At 36.4% G+C, this 21,703-nt stretch overlaps 1 protein-coding gene across 1 annotated transcript in view; it reads left to right on the top strand.

Moving 5' to 3' along the window:
• The window catches only part of LOC128568548 (prothymosin alpha-like), a 47,321-nt gene extending 35,787 nt beyond the window's left edge, over positions 1-11,534 (top strand). Inside the window, exon 2 of the mRNA XM_053566214.1 lies at positions 11,222-11,534. Within this exon, the coding sequence (XP_053422189.1) occupies positions 11,222-11,534 (313 nt within the window). The remainder of the gene's footprint in view (positions 1-11,221) is intronic.
• Positions 11,535-21,703: the final 10,169 nt, after the last annotated feature.

Below are 21,703 nucleotides of genomic sequence, written 5' to 3'. Positions count from 1 at the left end.
AAGTAAAATCACCCAGAAACTTCGCATCAAACTCCAACTTCCACACTGGCGAAAGGATTAAAAATGTCCACTGGACCTTTGAAAAACTCGACACCCAAAATTCCACCAGACTTATCAATACTCTCCATCAATGTGAATGGCTTAAACTGTCCTCTAAAGAGGCATAGGTTAGCTGACTGGATACAAAAACTCAAGCCAGATATTTGTTGCATACAAGAGTCACATCTCAACTTAAAAGACAAATACAGACTCAGGGTGAAAGGATGGTCATCCATATTTCAGGCAAATGGTAATCAGAAAAAAGCAGGTGTTGCAATTTTATTTGCAGATACAGTAGGCTTTAAACCATCAAAAGTAAGGAAGGACAAGAATGGTCACTTCATATTTGTTAAGGGTAATACTCAATATGATGAGATCTCAATTATTAATATCTATGCACCCAACCAGAATGCACCTCAATTTATAAGAGAAACTCTAACAGACATGAGTAACTTGATTTCCTCCAGCTCCATAATCATTGGAGATTTCAACACTCCCTTGGCAGTGTTGGATCAATCCTCCAGAAAGAAGCTGAGCAAAGAAATCTTAGATTTAAACCTAACCATCCAATATTTAGATTTAGCAGACATCTGCAGAACATTTCATCCCAACAAAACTGAATACACATACTTCTCATCAGCCCACGGAACTTACTCCAAAATTGACCACATTTTAGGTCACAAGTCTAACCTCAGTAAATTTAAAGGAATAGAAATTATTCCATGCATCTTCTCGGACCATCATGGAATAAAACTTGAATTGAGTAACAACAGGAATCTGCATACCCATACAAAAACATGGAAGTTAAATAACCTTATGCTGAATGATAGCTGGGTCAGAGATGAGATTAAGAAAGAAATCACCAATTTTTTGGAACAAAATGACAATGAAGACACAAACTATCAGAACCTCTGGGACACTGCAAAGGCAGTTCTAAGAGGGAAATTTATAGCACTGCAAGCCTTCCTCAAGAGAACGGAAAGAGAGGAAGTTAACAACTTAAAGGGACATCTCACGCAACTGGAAAAGGAAGAACATTCCAACCCCAAAGCCAGTAGAAGAAAAGAAATAACCAAAATTAGAGCAGAATTAAATGAAATTGAAAACAAAAGAATAATACAACAGATCAATAAATCAAAAAGCTGGTTTTTTGAAAAGGTCAATAAAATAGATAAACCTCTGGCCAACCTAATCAGGAAAAAAAGAGTAAAATCCCAAATATCATCAATCAGAAACAACAAAGACGAAATAACCACAGACTCATCAGAAATCCAAAAAATCCTTAATGAATATTACAAGAAACTTTATTCTCAGAAATATGAAAATCTGAAGGAAATAGACCGATACTTGGAAGCACGCCACCTTCCAAGACTTAACCAGAATCAAGTGGAAATGTTGAACAGACCCATATCAAGTTCAGAAATAGCATCAACTATACAAAACCTCCCTAAAAAGAAAAGCCCGGGACCAGATGGTTTCACGTCAGAATTCTACCAAACCTTTAAAGAGGAATTAGTACCTATATTACTCAACCTGTTCCAAAATGTAGAAAAAGAAGGAAGACTACCCAACACGTTCTATGAAGCAAACATCACCCTGATCCCCAAACCAGGAAAAGACCCAACAAGAAAAGAAAATTATAGACCAATATCACTAATGAATATAGATGCAAAAATATTCAACAAGATCCTAACAAACAGAATCCAGCAACACATCAAACAAATTATACATCATGACCAAGTTGGTTTTATCCCAGGGTCTCAAGGCTGGTTCAATATACGTAAATCTATAAATGTAATTCAGCACATAAACAAATTAAAAAACAAAGACCATATGATTCTCTCAATTGATGCAGAAAAAGCTTTTGATAATATCCAGCATCCCTTCATGATCAGAACACTCAAGAAAATTGGTCGAGAAGGGACTTTTCTTAAACTGATAGAGGCTATCTACAGCAAACCCACAGCCAATATCATATTGAATGGAGTTAAATTGGAATCATTTCCACTCAGATCAGGAACCAGACAAGGCTGCCCATTGTCTCCATTGCTTTTCAACATTGTAATGGAAGTTTTAGCCACCGCAATTAGGGAAGAAAAGGCGATCAAGGGTATCCATATAGGGTCAGAAGAGATCAAACTCTCGCTCTTCGCAGATGATATGATTGTGTATCTGGAAAACACTAGGGACTCTACTACAAAACTCCTAGAAGTGATCAAGGAATACAGCAGCGTCTCAGGTTACAAAATCAACATTCATAAATCGGTAGCCTTTATATACACCAACAACAGTCAAATTGAAAAAGCAGTTAAGGACTCTATCCCATTCACAGTAGCGCCAAAGAAGATGAAATATTTGGGAATTTACCTAACAAAAGACGTGAAAGATCTCTATAAAGAGAACTATGAAACTCTAAGAAAAGAAATAGCTGAAAATGTTAACAAATGGAAAAACATACCATGCTCATGGCTAGGAAGAATCAACATTATCAAAATGTCCATACTACCCAAAGCAATATATAATTTCAACGCACTCCCTATTAAAGCTCCACTGTCATATTTTAAAGATCTTGAAAAAACATTACTTCGTTTTATATGGAATCAGAAAAAACCTCGAATAGCCAAGACATTACTCAGAAATAAAAACAAAACAGGAGGAATCACACTACCAGACCTCAGACTTTACTACAAATCGATAGTGATCAAAACAGCATGGTATTGGCACAAAAACAGATAAGTAGATATCTGGAACAGAATAGAGAACTAAGAGATGAATCCAGCTACTTACCGCTATTTGATTTTTGACAAGCCAATTAAAAACATTCAGTGGAGAAAAGATTCCCTATTTAACAAATGGTGCTGGGTGAACTGGCTGGCAACCTGCAGAAGACTGAAATTGGACCCACACCTTTCACCATTAACGAAGATAGACTCTCATTGGATTAAAGATTTAAACTTAAGACATGAAACTATAAAAATACTAGAGGAGAATGCAGGGAAAACCCTTGAAGAAATTGGTCTGGGTGAGTATTTCATGAGGAGAACCCCGCGGGCAATTGAAGCAGCTTCAAAAATACACTACTGGGACTTGATCAAACTAAAAAGCTTCTGCACAGCTAAGAACACAGTAAGCAGAGCAAGCAGACAGCCCTCAGAATGGGAGAAGATATTTGCAGGGTACATCTCTGACAAAGGTTTAATAACCAGAATCCACAGAGAACTCAAACGCATCAGCAAGAAAAAAACAAGGGATCCCATCGCAGGCTGGGCAAGGGATTTGAAGAGAAACTTCTCTGAAGAAGACAGGCGCACGGCCTTCAGACATATGAAAAAATGCTCATCATCTTTAATCATCAGAGAAATGCAAATCAAAACTACTTTGAGATATCATCTAACTCCAATGAGACTAGCCTATATCACAAAATCTCAAGACCAGAGATGTTGGCGTGGATGCGGAGAAAAGGGAACACTTCTGCACTGCTGGTGGGAATGCAAATTAATTCATTCCTTTTGGAAAGATATATGGAGAACACTCAGAGATCTAAAAATAGATCTGCCATTCAATCCTGTAATTCCTCTGCTGGGCATATACCCAGAAGACCAAAAATCACAACATAACAAAGATATTTGTACCAGAATGTTTATTGCAGCCCAATTCATAATAGCTAAGTCATGGAAAAAGCCCAAGTGCCCATCGATCCACGAATGGATTAATAAATTGTGGTATATGTATACCATGGAATACTATGCAGCCTTAAAGAAAGATGGAGACTTTACCTCTTTCATGTTTACATGGATGGAGCTGGAACATATTCTTCTTAGTAAAGTATCCCAAGAATGGAAGAAAAAATACCCAATGTACACAGCCGTACTATGAAACTAATTTGGGACTCTCACATGAAAGCTATAACCCAGCTACAACTTAACAATAGGGAGAAGTGGGAAAGGGGGGGTGGGTAGAGGGAGGGGAATCGGTGGGATCACACCTGTGGTGCATATTACAGGGGTATTTGCGAAACTTGGTAAATGTAGAATGTAAATGTTTTGGCACAGTAACTGAGATAACGCCGGAAAGGCTATGTTAACCACTGTGATAAAAATGTGTCAAATGGTTTATGAAGTGAGTATATGATGCCCCATAATCATATCATTGTATACAGTTATGATTTAATAAAAAAAAAAAAAAGAACTTCATTTTTGCTAGTGTTTCTACTGCTATTATCTGGTTTTACACCCAATTTTATCCCGTAAAGTTTTCTGTTTGCTTCTTTTGGTTTGATTTATAACATTTTTGTCTTTCCTCCCTACTGGGTGGAGGTGGGGTACTGTGTCTGATCAGGTTAGCAAAAACTGCTGACCTCAAGGGAACCACCCAACTGGGCACCCCCAGAAGGTGGGGTTTTTTTAAGGTTCTGTCAAAGTACCCTACTGTACACCTATATTGTTCTGTCTCCCTCTTTCTGTGCCTCTCTTCTTTTTGTCAATATTCCTTTTACCCAACCCCTCTCCTTTCTCTATTGTACTTTTTTTTCTTATCACTCGGTCCTCCTTTCTTTCATCCCTTTTTTGCTCTTCAACCTTCTCACACCTCTGGTCCTGTAACCCTTAGTCCACAGGCACGAGAACTTAAAGAGCAAGAGGAAGTGAAAGGAAAATTAGGGCAAGGAAACAGATAAAAGAAATCACCCATGAGGAAGAATCAGCAGAAAACTCCAGGCAACATGAAGAACCAGTCCAGAACAACACCGCCAAGGGACCATGAGGTAGCTACTGCAGAGGATTCCACCTATACAGAAATGTTAGGAATGACAGAAAAGGAATTTAGAATACACATGTTGAAAACAATGAAAGAAATGATGGAAACAATGAAGGAAACTGCTAATAAAGTGGAAAATAACCAAAAGGAAATCCAAAAACAGAATCAAATAAGAGATGAACGATATGAAGAATATAAAAAGGATATAGCAGACCTGAAGGAACTGAAACAGTCAATTAGGGAACTTAAAGATGCAATGGAAAGTATCAGCAACAGGTTGGACCATGCAGAAGAAAGAATTTCAGAGGTGGAAGACAAAGTTCTTGAGATAACTCAGATAGTAAAAGAGGCAGAAAAGAAGAGAGAGAAAGCAGAACGTTCACTGTCAGAATTACGGGACTTTATGAAGCGTTTCAACATACGAGTTAGAGGAATTCCAGAAGGGGAAGAAGAATGCCCCAGAGGAATGGAAGCCATGCTAGAGAATACATAAAAGAAAATTTCCCAAATATCATCAAAGATTCTGACACACTGCTTTCAGAGGGATATCGGACCCCAGTTCGCCTCAACTCTAACCAAGCTTCTCCAAGACACATTGTGATGAACCTGTCCAAAGTCAAGACAAAAGAAAAGATTCTGCAAGCTGCCAGGAGTAAGCGCCAGTTGGCCTACAGGGGCAAATCCATCAGAGTGACCGCAGACTTCTCTAATGAAACTTTCCAAGCAAGAAGACAATGGTCATCTACCTTTAATCTACTTAAACAGAACAATTTCCAGCCCAGAATTCTGTACCCTGCTAAGCTAAGCTTCAAAATTGACGGAGAAATCAAATCATTTACGGATATACAAACATTGAGGAAATTCGCCACAACAAGACCAGCTCTACAGGAAATACTTCAACCTGTTCTGCACACTGACCACCACAATGGATCAGCAGCAAAGTAAGAACTCAGAAATTAAAGGTCAGAACCTAACCTCCGCACTGATGCAAAAGATAAAACTAAGCAATGGACTCTCACCAAATAAGACAAATAGAATACTACCACACTTATCAATTATCTCAATAAATGTTAATGGCTTGAATTCCCCAATGAAGAGACATAGATTGGCTGACTGCATTAAAAAACACAAGCCATCCATTTGCTGTCTGCAAAAAACACACCTGGCTTCAAAAGACAAATTAAAGCTCCGAGTCAAGGGTTGGAAGACAATTTTTCAGGCAAATGGAATTCAGAAGAAACGAGGATTTGCAATCTTATTTTCAGATACATGTGGATTTAAAGCAACTAAAGTCAAAAAAGACAAAGATGGTCACTTTACATTGGTCAAGGGAAAACTACAACAAGAAGACATTTCAATTCTAAATATCTATGCACCCAATTTGAATGCTCCCAGATTCTTGAAACAGACCTTACTCAGTCTGAGCAATATGATATCTGATAATACCATCATAACAGGGGACTTTAACAATCCTCTTACAGAGCTGGACAGATCCTCTAAACAGAAATTAAATAAAGAGATTTAAATGAGACCCTAGAACAACTGTGCTTGACAGACGCATATAGAACACTCCACCCCAAAGATAAAGAATATACATTCTTCTCATCACCCCATGGAACATTCTCCAAAATTGACCATATCCTGAGACACAAAACAAATATCAACAGAATCAAAAGAATTGAAATTTTACCTTGTATTTTCTCAGAACATAAGGCACTAAAGGTGGAACTCAACTCTAACAAAAAAGCTCGAACTCACCCAAAGACATGGAAATTAAACAATCTTCTGTTGAATAACAGATGGGTGCAGGAGGAAATAAAACAGGAAATCATTAACTTCCTTGAGCATAACAACAATGAAGACACAAGCTACCAAAACCTGTGGGACACTGCAAAAGCAGTTTTGAGAGGAAAATTCATCACTTTAGATTGCTACATTCGAAAAACAGAAAGAGAGCACATCAACAATCTCACAAGAGATCTTATGGAATTGAAAAAAGAAGAACAATCTAAGCCTAAACTCAGTGGATGAAAAGAAATACCTAAAATCAAATCAGAGATCAATGAAATTGAAAACAAAAGAATCATTCAGAAAATTAAGGAAACAAGGAGTTGGTTTTTTGAAAAAATAAATAAAATAGATAAACCATTGGCCAGACTAACGAGGAAGAGAAAAGTAAAATCTCTAGTAACCTCAATCAGAAATGATAAAGGGGAAATAACAACTGCTCCCACACAGATACAAGAGATCATCTCTGAATACTACCAGAAACTCTACACCCAGATACTTCACAATATGAAGGAAATTGATCAATATTTGAAATCACACCCTCTTCCTAGACTCAGCCAGGAAGAAATAGAGCTCCTGAACAGACCAATTTCAAGCACTGAGATCAAAGAAACAATAAAAAAGCTTCCAACCAAAAAATGCCCTGGTCCAGATGGCTTCACTCCAGAATTCTATCAAACCTTCAAGGAAGAGCTTATTCCTGTACTGCAGAAATTATTCCAAAAAATTGAGGAAGAAGGAATCTTCCCCAACACATTCTATGAAGCAAACATCACCCTGATACCTAAACCAGGAAAAGACCCAAACAAAAAGGAGAATTTCAGACCAATCTCACTCATGAATATAGATGGAAAAATTCTCCACAAAATCCTAGCCAATAGATTACAGCTTATCATCAAAAAAGTCATTCATCATGATCACGTGGGCTTCATCTCAGGGATGCAAGGCTGGTTTAACATACACAAGTCTATAAACGTTATCCACCATATTAACAGAGGCAAAAATAAAGATCACATGATCCTCTCAATAGATGCAGAAAAAGCATTTGATAAAATCCAGCATCCTTTTCTAATTAGAACACTGAAGAGTATAGGCATAGGTGGCACATTTCTAAAACTGACTGAAGCTAACTATGACACACCCACAGCCAACATTTTACTGAATGGAGTAAAACTGAAAGCTTTTCCTCTTAGAACAGGAATCAGACAAGGTTGTCCTCTGTCACCTTTACTATTCAACGTAGTGCTGGAAGTTCTAGCCAATACAATTAGGCAAGACAAGGAAATAAAGGGAATCCAAATGGGAGCAGAGGAGGTCAAACACTCCCTCTTTGCTGATGACATGATCTTATACTTAGAGAACCCCAAAGATTCCACCACAAGACTCCTAGAAGTCATCAAAAAATACAGTAATGTTTCAGGATATAAAAATCAATGTCCACAAGTCAGTAGCCTTTGTGTACACCAATAACAGTCAAGATGAGAAGCCAATTAAGGACACAACTCCCTTCACCATAGTTTCAAAGAAAATGAAATACCTAGGAATATACCTAATGAAGGAGGTGAAGGACCTGTATAAAGAAAACTATGAAATCCTCAGAAAGGAAATAGCAGAGGATATTAACAAATGGAAGAACATACCATGCTCATGGACGGGAAGAATCAACATTGTTAAAATGTCTATACTTCCCAAAGCAATCTACCTATTCAATGCCATTCCTATCAAAATACCAACATCGTACTTTCAAGATTTGGAAAAAATGATTCTGCGTATTGTATGGAACTGGGAAAAACCCCGTATAGCTAAGGCAGTTCTCTGTAACAAAAATAAAGCTGGGGGCATCAGCATACCAGATTTTAGTCTGTACTACAAAGCCATAGTGCTCAACAGCATGGTACTGGCACAAAAACAGAGACATAGACACTTGGAATCGAATTGAAAACCAAGAAATGAAACTAACATCTTACAACCACCTAATCTTCAATAAACCAAACAAGAACATACCTTGGGGGAAAGACTCCCTATTCAATAAATGGTGTTGGGAGAACTGGATGTCTACATGTAAAAGACTGAAACTGGACCCACACCTTTCCCCACTCACAAAAATTGATTCAAGATGGATAAAGGACTTAAATTTAAGGCATGAAACAATAAAAATCCTCCAAGACAGCATAGGAAAAACACTGGACGATATTTGCCTGGGGATAGACTTCATGAAGAAGACTGCCATGGCAATTGCAACAACAACAAAAATAAACAAATGGGACTTCATTAAACTGAAAAGCTTCTGTACAGCTAAGGAGACAATAACCAAAGCAAAGAGACAACCTACACAATGGGAAAGGATATTTGCATATTTTCAATCAGACAAAAGCTTGATAACTAGGATCTATAGAGAACTCAAATTAATCCACATGAAAAAAGCCAACAATTCCATATATCAATGGGCAAGAGACATGAATAGAACTTTCCCTAAAGATGACAGATGAATGGCTAACAAACACATGAAAAAATGTTCACCATCTCTATATATTAGAGAAATGCAAATCAAAACAACTCTGAGATATCATCTAACCCCAGTGAGAATGGCCCACATCACAAAATCTCAAAACTGCAGATGCTGGCGTGGATGTGGAGAGAAGGGAACACTTTTACACTGCTGGTGGGAATGCAAACTAGTACAACCTTTCTGGAAGGAAGTATGGAGAAACCTCAAAGCACTCAAGCTAGACCTCCCATTTGATCCTGCAATCCCATTACTGGGCATCTACCCAGAAGGAAAAAAATCCTTTTATCATAAGGACACTTGTATTAGACTGTTTATTGCAGCTCAATTTACAATCACCAAAATATAGAAACAGCCTTAATGCCCACCAACCCAGGAATGGATTAACAAGCTGTTGTATATGTATACCATGGAATACTATTCAGCCATTAAAAAAAATGGAAACTTTACATCCTTCGTATTAACCTGGATGGACGTGGAAGGTGGAAGACATTATTCTTAGCAAAGCATCACAAGAATGGAGAAGCATGAATCCTATGTACTCAATTTTGATATGAGGACAATTAATGACAATTATGGTTATGGGGGAGAAGCAGAAAGAGGGAAGGAGGGAGGTGGGTGGGGCCTTGGTGTGTGTCACACTTTATGGGGGCAAGAAATGATTGCAAGAGGGACTTTACCTAACAATTGCAATCAGTGTAACCTGGCTTATTGTACCCTCAATGAATCCCCAACAATAGAAAAAAAAAAAAAAAGCCAACAGTCCCATATATCAATGGGCAAGAGACATGAATAGAACTTTCTCTAAAGATGACAGACGAATGGCTAACAAACACATGAAAAAATGTTCATCATCTCTATATATTAGAGAAATGCAAATCAAAACAACCCTGAGATATCATCTAACCTCAGTGAGAATGGCCCACATCTCAAAATCTCAAAACTGCAGATGCTGGCGTGGATGTGGAGAGAAGGGAACACTTTTACACTGCTGGTGGGACTGCAAACTAGTACAACCTTTCTGGAAGGAAGTATGGAGAAACCTCAAAGCACTCAAGCTAGACCTCCCATTTGATCCTGCAATCCCATTACTGGGCATCCACCCAGAAGGAAAAAAATCCTTTTATCATAAGGACACTTGTACTAGACTGTTTATTGCAGCTCAATTTACAATCGCCAAAATGTGGAAACAGCCTAAATGCCCACCAACCCAGGAAGGGATTAAGAAGCTGTGGTATATGTATACCATGGAATACTATTCAGCCATTAAAAAAAATGGAGACTTTACATCCTTCGTATTAACCTGGATGGAAGTGGAAGACATTATTCTTAGCAAAGCATCACAAGAATGGAGAAGCATGAATCCTATGTACTTAATTTTGATATGAGGACAATTAATGACAATTAAGGTTATGGGGGGGAAAGCAGAAAGAGGGACGGAGGGAGGGGGGTGGGGCCTTGGTGTGTGTCACACTTTATTGGGGCAAGACATGATTGCAAGAGGGACTTTACCTAACAATTGCAATCAGTGTAACCTGGCTTATTGTACCCTCAATGAATCCCCAACAATAAAAAAAAAAAACTTAAAAAAAATAAATAAATAAAATAAACTTAACCAATAAGGTGAATGATCTTTATAATAAAAACTATGAAACACTGATAGAAGAAATTGAAGAGGACACGATAAATGGAAAGATATGTTCATGGATTAGAAGAATATTGTTAAATTAACATATAATCCAAAGTAATCTACAGATTCCATGCAATCCTTATCAAAATTCCAAAGACATTTTTCACAGAATTAGAAAAAACAATCCTAAAATTCTCATAGAACCACAAAAGGTCTCACATAGTCAAATCAATTCTGAGCAAAAAGAATAAAGCTATAAGTATCATATTACTTTACTTCAAAATATATTACCAAGTCATAGTAAGCAAAATAGCATGGTACTAGCATTAAAATAGACATATGGGACTGACGGTTCTGAAAAGCCATCTTTGCATTGCTCCTGGGTCGGGTTACTCCTGGTCATAACTGCTACCACTGCGGACTCCACAGCTTTATAGCCAGAGTCCCCAAACTCCCACTTTCTTTTCCATCTCCCCAGTCTGATCACCAACGTGTCCCACCAGATCAGACGCAGTGGTGGACACCAGCTTCAAGATCACCACCAAGGATTTAAAGGAGAAGGAAGTTGTGGACGAGGCAGAGAATGGAAGAGATGCCCCTGCTAATGGGAACGTTAATGGGGAGCAGGAGGCTGACAAGGAAGTAGATGAAGAAGAGGAAGAAGGCAGGGAGAAAGAGGAAGAGGAAAGTGATGGTGAAGAAGAAGATAGAGATGAAGATCAGGAAGCTGAGGCCACCATGGGCAAACAGGGAGCTGAAGATGATGAGGATGATGATTTTGATACCAAGAAGCAGAAGACTGAGGAGGATGATTAGACCGCAAAAAAGGAAAAGTTAAACTCAAAACCAAAAAAACTGCCACCGTGAGCTATTCACCCTCCACCTCGCATCTCAGACTCTAACCACGGTCACCTGCTGAGAGATCTGCTGGGTTCCCCGCTGCAGGCAGCGCCACCTGCAGGTAACACTCGCTATTCACCACCCAGCCAAAACCTCGAGAATTTGCAACAGTCAGGGGGAAAAGAACCAAAACTTCCAAAGCTCTGCTTTTTTTCTTAAAAGTACTTAAAAAGGAAATTTGTATTTTTTATCTATATTGTATATTTTTGTATATATTGTTAGGGGTCAGCCATTTTTAATGATCTCGGATGACCAAACCAGCCTTCAGAGTGGTCTCTGTCCTACTTCTGACCCTGACTTTATTTGTGGTGTGACCATGTTCATTATAATCTCAAAGGAGAAAAACCCTTGTAAAAAAAAAAAAAAGCAAAAACAACAACAAAAAACAATCTTATTCCGAGCATTTCAGTAACTTTTTTTGTACATGTATTTAGGTGTACTATATAAGTAGTTGGTTTGTATGAGATAGTTAAAAAGGCCAAAGATAAAAGATTTATTTTTCTTTTTGTCTATGAAGTTGCTGTTTATTTATTAATTTATTTTTGGCTTGTTCAAAGTATGTGTGAAGTAATGTTGTCCAACAATAAACTAGAATTTTATTTTGCTGAGTTGTTCTAGCAACAACAACAACAAAATAGACATATTGGACCTATGGAACAGAATAAAGAAACCAGACATACAGTACGGCCAACTGATAATCTACAAGGCACCAAGACTATACATTGGGGAAAAGAAAGTCTCTTTAATAAATAGGAAAAGTGGATAACCATACACAGAAGAATGAAACTAGACCCATATCTCTCACCAGATACAAAAATCAATATAAAATGAACTAAAGACTTAAATGTAAGAACAAAAACTATAAAATCCATAGAAGATAACATAGGGAAAATACTTCAGGACATTGGTCTGGGCAAAGATTTTGTGGAGAAGACTTCAAAGTACAGGCAACAAAAGCAAAAATGAGACTGTATCAAACTAAAAATGCTCTTCACAGCAAAGGAAACAATAGAATGAAGAGACAACCAGCAGAATGAGAAAAAATTTTCACCACAAACTACCTATCCAACAAAGAATTAATATCCAGAATATACAAGGAGCTCAAACAACAGTAGAAAAACAAATAATTTGATTTAAAACGAGGCAAATGATCTAAATAGACATTTCTCAAAGGAAAACATACAAAAGGCCAATAAATATATGACAAAATGCTCAACATCACTGATCATCATGGAAATGAAAATTAAAACTACAATGAGATATCATCTCATCCTGGTTAGAGTGGCTATTATCAAAAGGAAAAACAAATCAATAAATGCTAGTGAAGATGTACAGAAAGGGTAATTACTGGGGGGAATATAAATTAGTATAGCCATTATGTATAACAGTATGAAGGTTCCTCAAAAACTAAAATAGAACTACCATATAATGAAGCAACCCTACTACTACTGAGAATATATCTGAAGTAAAGAAAAGGACTATGCCAAAGAGACATCTGCCCTCCCATGTTTACTGCAGCACTGCCTGCTCACAATAGCCAAGATGGGAAATCAACCTGTGTCCATCAACATCTTAATGAACAATAAAAATCAGCTACTAAAAGAAAAAAGAATGAAATCCCAATATTTGTAACAACATAGCTGAAAAACATATTAAGTGAAATAATCCAGGCACAGGAAAATAAATATTCAATCATACGTGGAAACTAAAAAAAGTTGAATTCATAGAAATGGAGAATATGAAAGTGGTTACTAGAGACTGGGAAGGGTGGGTTGGAGGGAAATAGAAGAAAGGTAGTTAGTGGATTAAAAACAATAACAAAGGAGAGATATAAGTGCTAGTGTTCTACAGCATTATAGGGTGACTACAGTCAAAAATACTTTCTTGAATATTTTCAAATAGCTATGAAAGAGAATTTTTGAGTGACCAAAGCACAAAAAAAATGATAAGTGTTTAAAGTGACAGATATGCTAATTATCATGATCTGATCATTATACATTATATACAGGTATCAAAATATCACACTGTGCATCATAAATACATATGAGTTAATTAAAAAATAAAAATATATTTTAAAGATAAAAAATTATTCAATCATTCTAGTAAATGTCAAGAGACTGTGAAAATTAATATTCTTATTAATACTTAGAAATAAGGTTTATACATTGATGTATTAATCCCAACAACTCTGGCTTGATTTCATTTTTCCAAATATTACTCTTCCATATTATTCACAGAAAGAAAGAAAATTTGCCTTATAATAAATAACTCATATTGCAAAAATAAATTAGAATACATACATTACAAATATATAAATGAGGAAAAACATACCATGCTCATGGCTGGGAAGAATCCACATTGTTAAAATGTCCATACTACCCAAAGCAATATACAATTATAATGCAATCCCTATTAACGCTCCACTGTCATACTTTAAAGATCTTGAAAAAATAATACTTAATTTTATCTGGAATCAGAAAAAACTCAAATAGCCAAAACATTACTCAGCAACAAAAACAAAGCAGTAGGAATCACACTACCAGACCTCAGACTATACTATAAATCGATAGTGATCAAAACATCATGGTACTGGCACAAAAACAGAGAAGTAGATGTCTGGAACAAAGTAGGGAACCAAGAAATGAATCCAACTACTTACCAATATTTAATCTTTGGCAAGCCAATTAAAAACATTCAGTGGGGAAAAGATTCCGTATTTAACAAATGGTGCTGGGTGAACTGGCTGGCAACCTAAAAATAGAAGACTGAAACTGGACCCACACCTTTCAACATTAACTAATATAGACTCTCACTGGATGAAAGATTTAAACTTAACACATGAAACCATAAATATACTAGAATAGAATGCAGGGAAAACCCTTGAAGAAATCAGTCTGGGAGAGTATTTTATAAGGAGGACTCCCCAGGCAATTGAAGAAGCTTCAAAAATACACTACTGGGACCTGATCAAACTAAACAGCTTCTGCACAGCCAAGAACACAGTAAGTAAAGCAGGTAAACAGCCCTCAGAATGGGAGAAGATATTTGCAGGTTATGTCTCCGAAAAAGGTTTAAAAACCAGAATCCACAGAGAACTCAAACATATAAGCAAGAAAAGAACGAGTGATCCCATCGCAGGCTTGGCAAGGGACTTGAAGAGAAACTTCTCTGAAGAAGACAGGCACATGGACTACAGACATATGAAAAATGCTCATCATCTTTAATCATCAGAGAAATTCAAATCAAAACTACTTTGAGATATCATCTAACTCCAGTAAGATTAGCCCATAACACAAAATCCCAAGACCAGAGATGTTGGCGTGGATGTGGAGAAAAGGGAACACTTCTACACCACTGGTGGGAATGCACATTAATACATTCCTTTTGGAAAGAGGTTTGAATGAGAGGTTTTTTGAATAGAGATCTAAAAATAGATCTGCCATTCAATCCTGTAATCCCTCTACTGGGCACATACCCAGAAGACCAAAAAGCACATCATAACAAAGATATTTGTACCAGAATGTTTATTGCAGCCCAATTCATAATTGCTAAGTCATGGAAGAAGCCCAAGTGCCCATTGATCCACGAATGGATTAATAAATTGTGGTATATGTACACCATGGAATATTATGCAGCCTTAAAGAAAGATGGAGACTTTACCTCTTTCATGTTTACATGGATGGAGCTGGAACATATTCTTCTTAGTAAAGTATCTCAAGAATGGAAGAAAAAGTACCCAATGTACTCAGCACTACTATGAAACTAATTTAGGGTTTTCACATGAAAGCTATAACCCAGTTACAACCTAAGAATAGGGGGAAAGAGAGAGGAGGGAGGGGGGAGGTGGGTAGAGGGAAGGGGATTGGTGGGATTACACCAGCAGTGCATCTTACAAGGGTATATGTGAAACTTGGTAAATATGGAATGTAAGTGTCTTGGCACAGTAACTGAGAGAATGTCAGGAAGGCTATGTTAACCAGTGTGATGAAAGTGTGTCAAACGGTCTGTGAAGCTAGTGAATGATGCCCCATGATCATATCAATGTACACAGCTATGATTTAATTAAAAAAAAAAGAAATAAAGATCATTATCATAAATTATTTCAAGAATAAAATTTGAGCCTACTCTATATCATGTTGCATGAGATGTAGTCAAAGCTATATACATATTAAAATTAATAACTTCATGTGCTTCCTTACTCCCACAAAAAAGTGAAATAATTGGGTTAAGCATTGAAGACAAGATGTTAGAAAAAGAATAAACTAAGATTCAAAAGCAATGTATCCAAAATCAAAGATTAATAAATTTAAATAAATTATCCAAGGAATCATTAAATTTTTAAAAATATTTTATAAAAGTCTAACAGAGAAAACACCAAAGTAAATAAAAAATCTTAGAAATTATAAAGATTTTCTTTTTTACTGTAAAGAACACTGTGCACAACTGTAGGACAATAAGTTTCAATAATCTCATTGAAATAATTTTTGTAGGAAAGATAAATTAACAAAATTTATTAACAGACATAGGGAAACTTATCTATTTAAATAGCCAAAGAAGGAATTGAAATAAAAATTTAAATGTTATGTTTAAAAAAAAAGAGAAATAAAAATTTGACCTACATCTTACATCATATCCCAAGATTAATATACAGTAGTTTAAAGAATTAAATTAAAATTTAGTTCTTAAAAGAAGTAGAAGAAAATGTATGTGAATTTTGCAACTTGAGATCTAAACCTTCATACATATAAGTAAATACAGAATCCAAAAAAGGTAAAAAGAAAAAAATCTATGGACTTGACTACACTGTATCAGAAGTTCACTATAAAAATGTCTACAAATTAAATTTAAATGTTGGGAAAAAATGATTTCAATATGCATAACAGAAAAAGATATATTTTAATATAAATAAAAATAAGTAAAAAATGGACAATAACTAATGAAAATTAAAATGTACCAAAAATGTTCACCTTCTCAGCACGTGGTAAACAAAATTCAAATTTGCTCTTACTGAGCAAATACATTAGATGAGAATTCCCAGTTTTAACAGAGTTATAGAGAAGTTGATGCTCTCTACAAAAGACAAACATGTAAATTGCTTAGGTTTTTTTTTTTTTTAATGAAATCACAGCTGTGTACATTAATGCAATCATGGGGTACCATGCATTGGTTTTATATACAATTTGAAATATTTTCATCACACTGGTTAACATAGCCTTCCTGGCATTTTCTTAGTTATTGTGTTAAGACATTTATATTCTACGTTTAGTAAGTTTCACATGTACCTGTGTAAGATGCACCATAGGTGTGGTCCCACCAATTACCCTCTTTCCACCCATACTCTCCCCTCCCTTCCTTTTCCCCTTTCCCCATATGCTTGGGCTATAATTGGGTTATTGCTTTCATATGAAAGCTATAAATTAGTTTCATAGCAGGGTTGAGTACATTGCATAATTTTATTTCATTCTTGAGATATTTTGCTAAGAACAATATGTTCTAGCTCCATCCATGTAAACATGAAAGAGGTAAAGTCTCCATCTTTCTTTAAGGCTGCATAATATTCCAAGGTGTACATATACCACCCTTTATTAAACCATTCATGGGTTGATGGGCACTTGGGCTTCTTCCATGATTTAGCAATTATGAATTGAGCTGCAATAAACATTCTGGTACAAATATCTTTGTTATAATGTGATTTTTGGTCTTCTGGATATATACCTAGTAGAGGAATTGTAGGATTGAATGGCAGGTCTATTTTTAGATCTCTAAATGTTCTCCAAACAACTTTCCAAATGGAATGTATTAGTTTGCATTCCCACCAGCAGTGTAGAAGTGTTCCCTTTTCTCCACATCCACACCAACATCTCTGGTTTGGGGATTTTGTGATGTGGGCTAATCTTACGGGAGTTAGATGATATCTCAAAGTAGTTTTGATTTGCATTTCTCTGATGATAAAGGATGATTAGCATTTTTTTTGTATGTCTATAGGCCATGCACCTGTCTTCTTCAGAGAAGTTTCTCTTCAAGTCCCTTGCCCACCCTGAGATGGAATCACTTGTTCTTTTCTTGCTAATACATTTGAGTTCTCTGTGGATTCAGGTTATTAAACCTCTGTTGGAGACATAACCTGCAAATATCTTCTCCCATTCTGAGGGCTGTCTGCTTGCTTTACTTACTGTGTTCTTGGCTGTGGAAGCTTTTTAGTTTGATCAGGTCCCAGTAGTTTATTTTTGATGCTGCTTCAATTGCCCGGGTGGTCTTCCTCATAAAATATTTTCCCAGGCCTATTTTGTTCAGGTGTTTTCCCTGCACTTTCTTCTAGTATTTTTATAGTTTCAGGTTAAAATATAGTTAAGGTTAAATCTTTAATCCAATGAGATTAGTTAATAGTAAAATGTATGGATCCAGTTTCAGTCTTCTGTAAGTCGCCAGCCAGTTCACCCAGCACCATTTGTTAAATAGGGAATATTTTCCCCACTGAATGTTTTTAATTGGCTTGTCAAAGATCAAATAACAATAAGTAGCTGGGTTCATCTCTTGATTACTTTTAAAATAATACAAAATCTCCCTAAAAAGAAAAGCCCAGGACCAGATGGCTTTACATAAGAATTCTACCAAACCTTTAAAGAGGAACTAGTACCTATATTACTCAATTTTTTTCAAAATATAGAAAAAGAAGGAATACTACCCAACACATTCTATAAAGCAAACATCACCTTGATCCCCAAACCAGGAAAAGACCCAACAAGAAAAGAAAATTATAGACCAATATCACTAATAAGTATTGATGCAAAAATACTCAACAAGATCCTAGAAAATAGAATCCAGCAAAACATGAAACAAATTATATACCATGACAAAATGGGTTTTATTCCAGGGTCTGAAGGCTGGTTCAATATAGGTAAATATATAAATATAATTCATCACATAAACAAATTAAAAAACAAAGACCATATAATTCTCTCAATTAATGCAGAAAAAGTTTTTGATAATATCCAGCATCCTGTCATGATCACAACACTTAAGAAAATTGGTATAGAAGGAACATTTCTTAAACAGATAGAGGCCATCTACAGCAAACCCACAGCCAATATCATATTGAATAGAGTTAAATTGAAATAATTTCCACTCAGATCAGGAATCAGGCAAGGTTGCCCATTGTCTCCACTGCTCTTTAACATTATAATGGAAGTCTTAGCCATCGCAATTAGGGAAGAAAAGGTGATCAAGGGTATTCACATAGGGTCAGAAGAGATCAAATTTTCAGTCTTTGCAGATGATATGATTGTATACCTGGAAAACACCAGGGATTCTACTACAAAACTCTTAGAAGTGATTAAGGAATACAGCAGCATTTCAGGTTACAAAATCAACACTCATAAATCAGTAGCTTTTTTTTTTTTTTTAATACTTTCTGGAAGGCAATTTGGCCATTTACATAAGAAGCCTACAATGTATATAGTCTTTGATCCAATAATTTTACTTGTAGGAATTTATCTTAATGAAGTAGATATATAAAACTAGAAGGATGGTCATTGTAGTATTATTATATAAAACACTGTTCAGACTGTAAACGTCCAACAATAATGTACGATGTGTTGTAATACATTCAAATGATGAAATAGAAAAGCATTATATAGAATACTAAATGTAGTAAGAAAAGTTTCATTACAGCTTGTCTTTAAAGCTTATTTTCTAAGAAAAGAGCATTTCAATTCCAATTGTGTATCATAATCATCTCAAAACATGTTACACATTCAGAGTCCCAGACCTCACCCCAGATCTACTGAATCAGCCCAAGAATGGAACCCAGGGATCTGTAGATGATAGAGAAATACTAAAAGCATATACACATTTATTTCTGGTTATAAAAGATGTAGACAATTTTTATGTGTTCTTTTAGTACATGTTTTGTATTTTCTATAATGAACATGTGTATTATATTTATCAATTTAAAAATAATGTTAGTCAATGTAAATTAATAACATACAGTGGTTTGTGGTAATTAGATAAATAACCCCTAAATGACCATGGTTCTGAGAAGATTATAGAGATAAATAATTAAGACAGAGAACATGAATTCGTGGCCTATAATGTACGTTTGAATTCTAAACATCTTTAATCCATCTGGTATTTTATTATTTTAAAAGTAATTTCCCACATTTAAAAATTGAAGAAAGAAAAAAGAAAAGAAAGAAAATAAAAATTGAGAGATTTCCCTTAATAAATATTGATTTCCATCTTCTCTTGAAAGAAAATGTAATAAGATTTGGCCATACTGGCCCCAGGTGGCAATAACTGATTAGAGTTTTGGGGCTCCTCTTCAGATGGCCAGGGGCTCTCAAATTTGCCATTCCCTCCACCAGTCCCTGATGTCCTCCCAATTCTAAGGTCGAAGCCAATTGCCTTTATTAACATGCTTTCACTATTGTTTATTTTTTAACTACTAAACTGTTTTTACATTACTGCCTGATCCCTGTAGGCATCTAAGTTCCCTTGATTAAGCAAAAACCCAGAGACCCTGTGAAAAGTATGAAAGGTAAATATATTATCAACACTTTCCAGCTTTGAGCCTTAGCCCTGGCTGGACATTGGAATTACCTGAGGAGATTTTAAAAATACCAAGATCTAGGCCACACCTCAGACCAACTACTCCAGAACCTCTGGGCCAGAGCCCCAGCATCAGTGCTCTGAAAGCTTTCCTGGTAATACAATGGGATGCATAGCCAAGGCTGAGAGCCCCTGTTTTAGGGGAAAGGGTGTGAGTAGAAGGAACCTAGACAGATCTGTGTGTGAGAAAGGAAATAATACTCAGAGGAGGCTGAAAAGTTATTGGCAAGGAGTTTGGAGACAGCCCGGACGCAGAATCCAGCCCTTCCACGTGGTAACTGCTTATTTAACTAGCAATTATATTCTCTGAACTTCATGCTGTCAGCTATAAAAGAGGAGTCATATTCCCTTTCTTTGGAGGACCATTATGAAGATTAAATGGGGCAAGGCCTGTAAAGAGTTTAGCATAGTGCTTAGCTCATAATAAGTGCTCAATAAATGGAAGCAATTTTTAATGTTTTCACTAAACATCATAGCTAATGTAATAACATAAAGGAGAAAGAAGAGGACAAGTATTCATTGTGATATTCTACTCCCTGCTTTATGTCATTATCTCAACAGATCTACCAGGAAAGTACAAGAAAGGGGTCGAGAGAGATAAAGGAGATGCAAGCATTTTGTGAGCCATAAAGTGTTTCTATGACCCAGAAGATTTTTAATGATGTTATTATTGGCCCTGTTTAACTAAAAGCCTCTTGAAGACTCTGCCAATATTATCTCAGTGATATTCCCTGTATCCCTCTCTCCTGGCCCCACACTCTCCCCTTGATTTATTCACTCATCTAAAACAAGTGAGTAAGATAAAAGCCTATAGCAAAAGCTTCTTGACTTTCTTTTTCCCATTGGCAGAGGAAAAAGCAAATCTGACTAATGAGTCCCCAGGAAATTCCCTGGTTTAGGAGGAGAAGTCATCACCTCCAGCAGGTTGTAACTAACAGTCCTGCAACAAAGTTTCAGACATAAGCCATCCCACCTGCTGGAGGCCTGTGCCCTTCCTCTCATTCCCTCTCCTGCCCTCTGCTCACACCTTCAGTCTCAGGTTGGCTCAGGTAACTCTGGGCTTAGATCTAAACCTCATGGTCTCTAATCAGAATATTCCGGGTCCTAATCTTAGGTCTGCCATTTGCCTCAAACAAGTCACTTTCTTTCCAGAGCCTTTCTCTGTTTCCTCACCTTATATGAAAGTAATCTTCTCAGACCTCGCTAGCTACCTCTGATGGGTTTTACAAGAAGTGTACATCACTGAGAGAGGAAACATAAAAAATTGTATTACTGGCCATAAAAACAAGGCAGGAATCAATGCCATGCCATGTATGAACAGAGTTTTTATGCAATGCAAACGCATTCATTATCCTTTAACTTAATAGTAGAGTTTCACTTGGACTTGAATTTGAGCCAAGGGCTCAATGGTAGAATTTTAGATATCTAGAGGGTGACAGGCAAAGTAGTTGGGAGTAGAGAACCATTCTGAGGCTTCT

The sequence above is a fragment of the Nycticebus coucang genome, chromosome 17, assembly GCF_027406575.1.
Source record: "Nycticebus coucang isolate mNycCou1 chromosome 17, mNycCou1.pri, whole genome shotgun sequence".
Taxonomy (NCBI): domain Eukaryota; kingdom Metazoa; phylum Chordata; class Mammalia; order Primates; family Lorisidae; genus Nycticebus; species Nycticebus coucang.
Note: the sequence above shows the minus strand (reverse complement) of the source record. Positions and strands in the feature narration are given on the sequence as shown.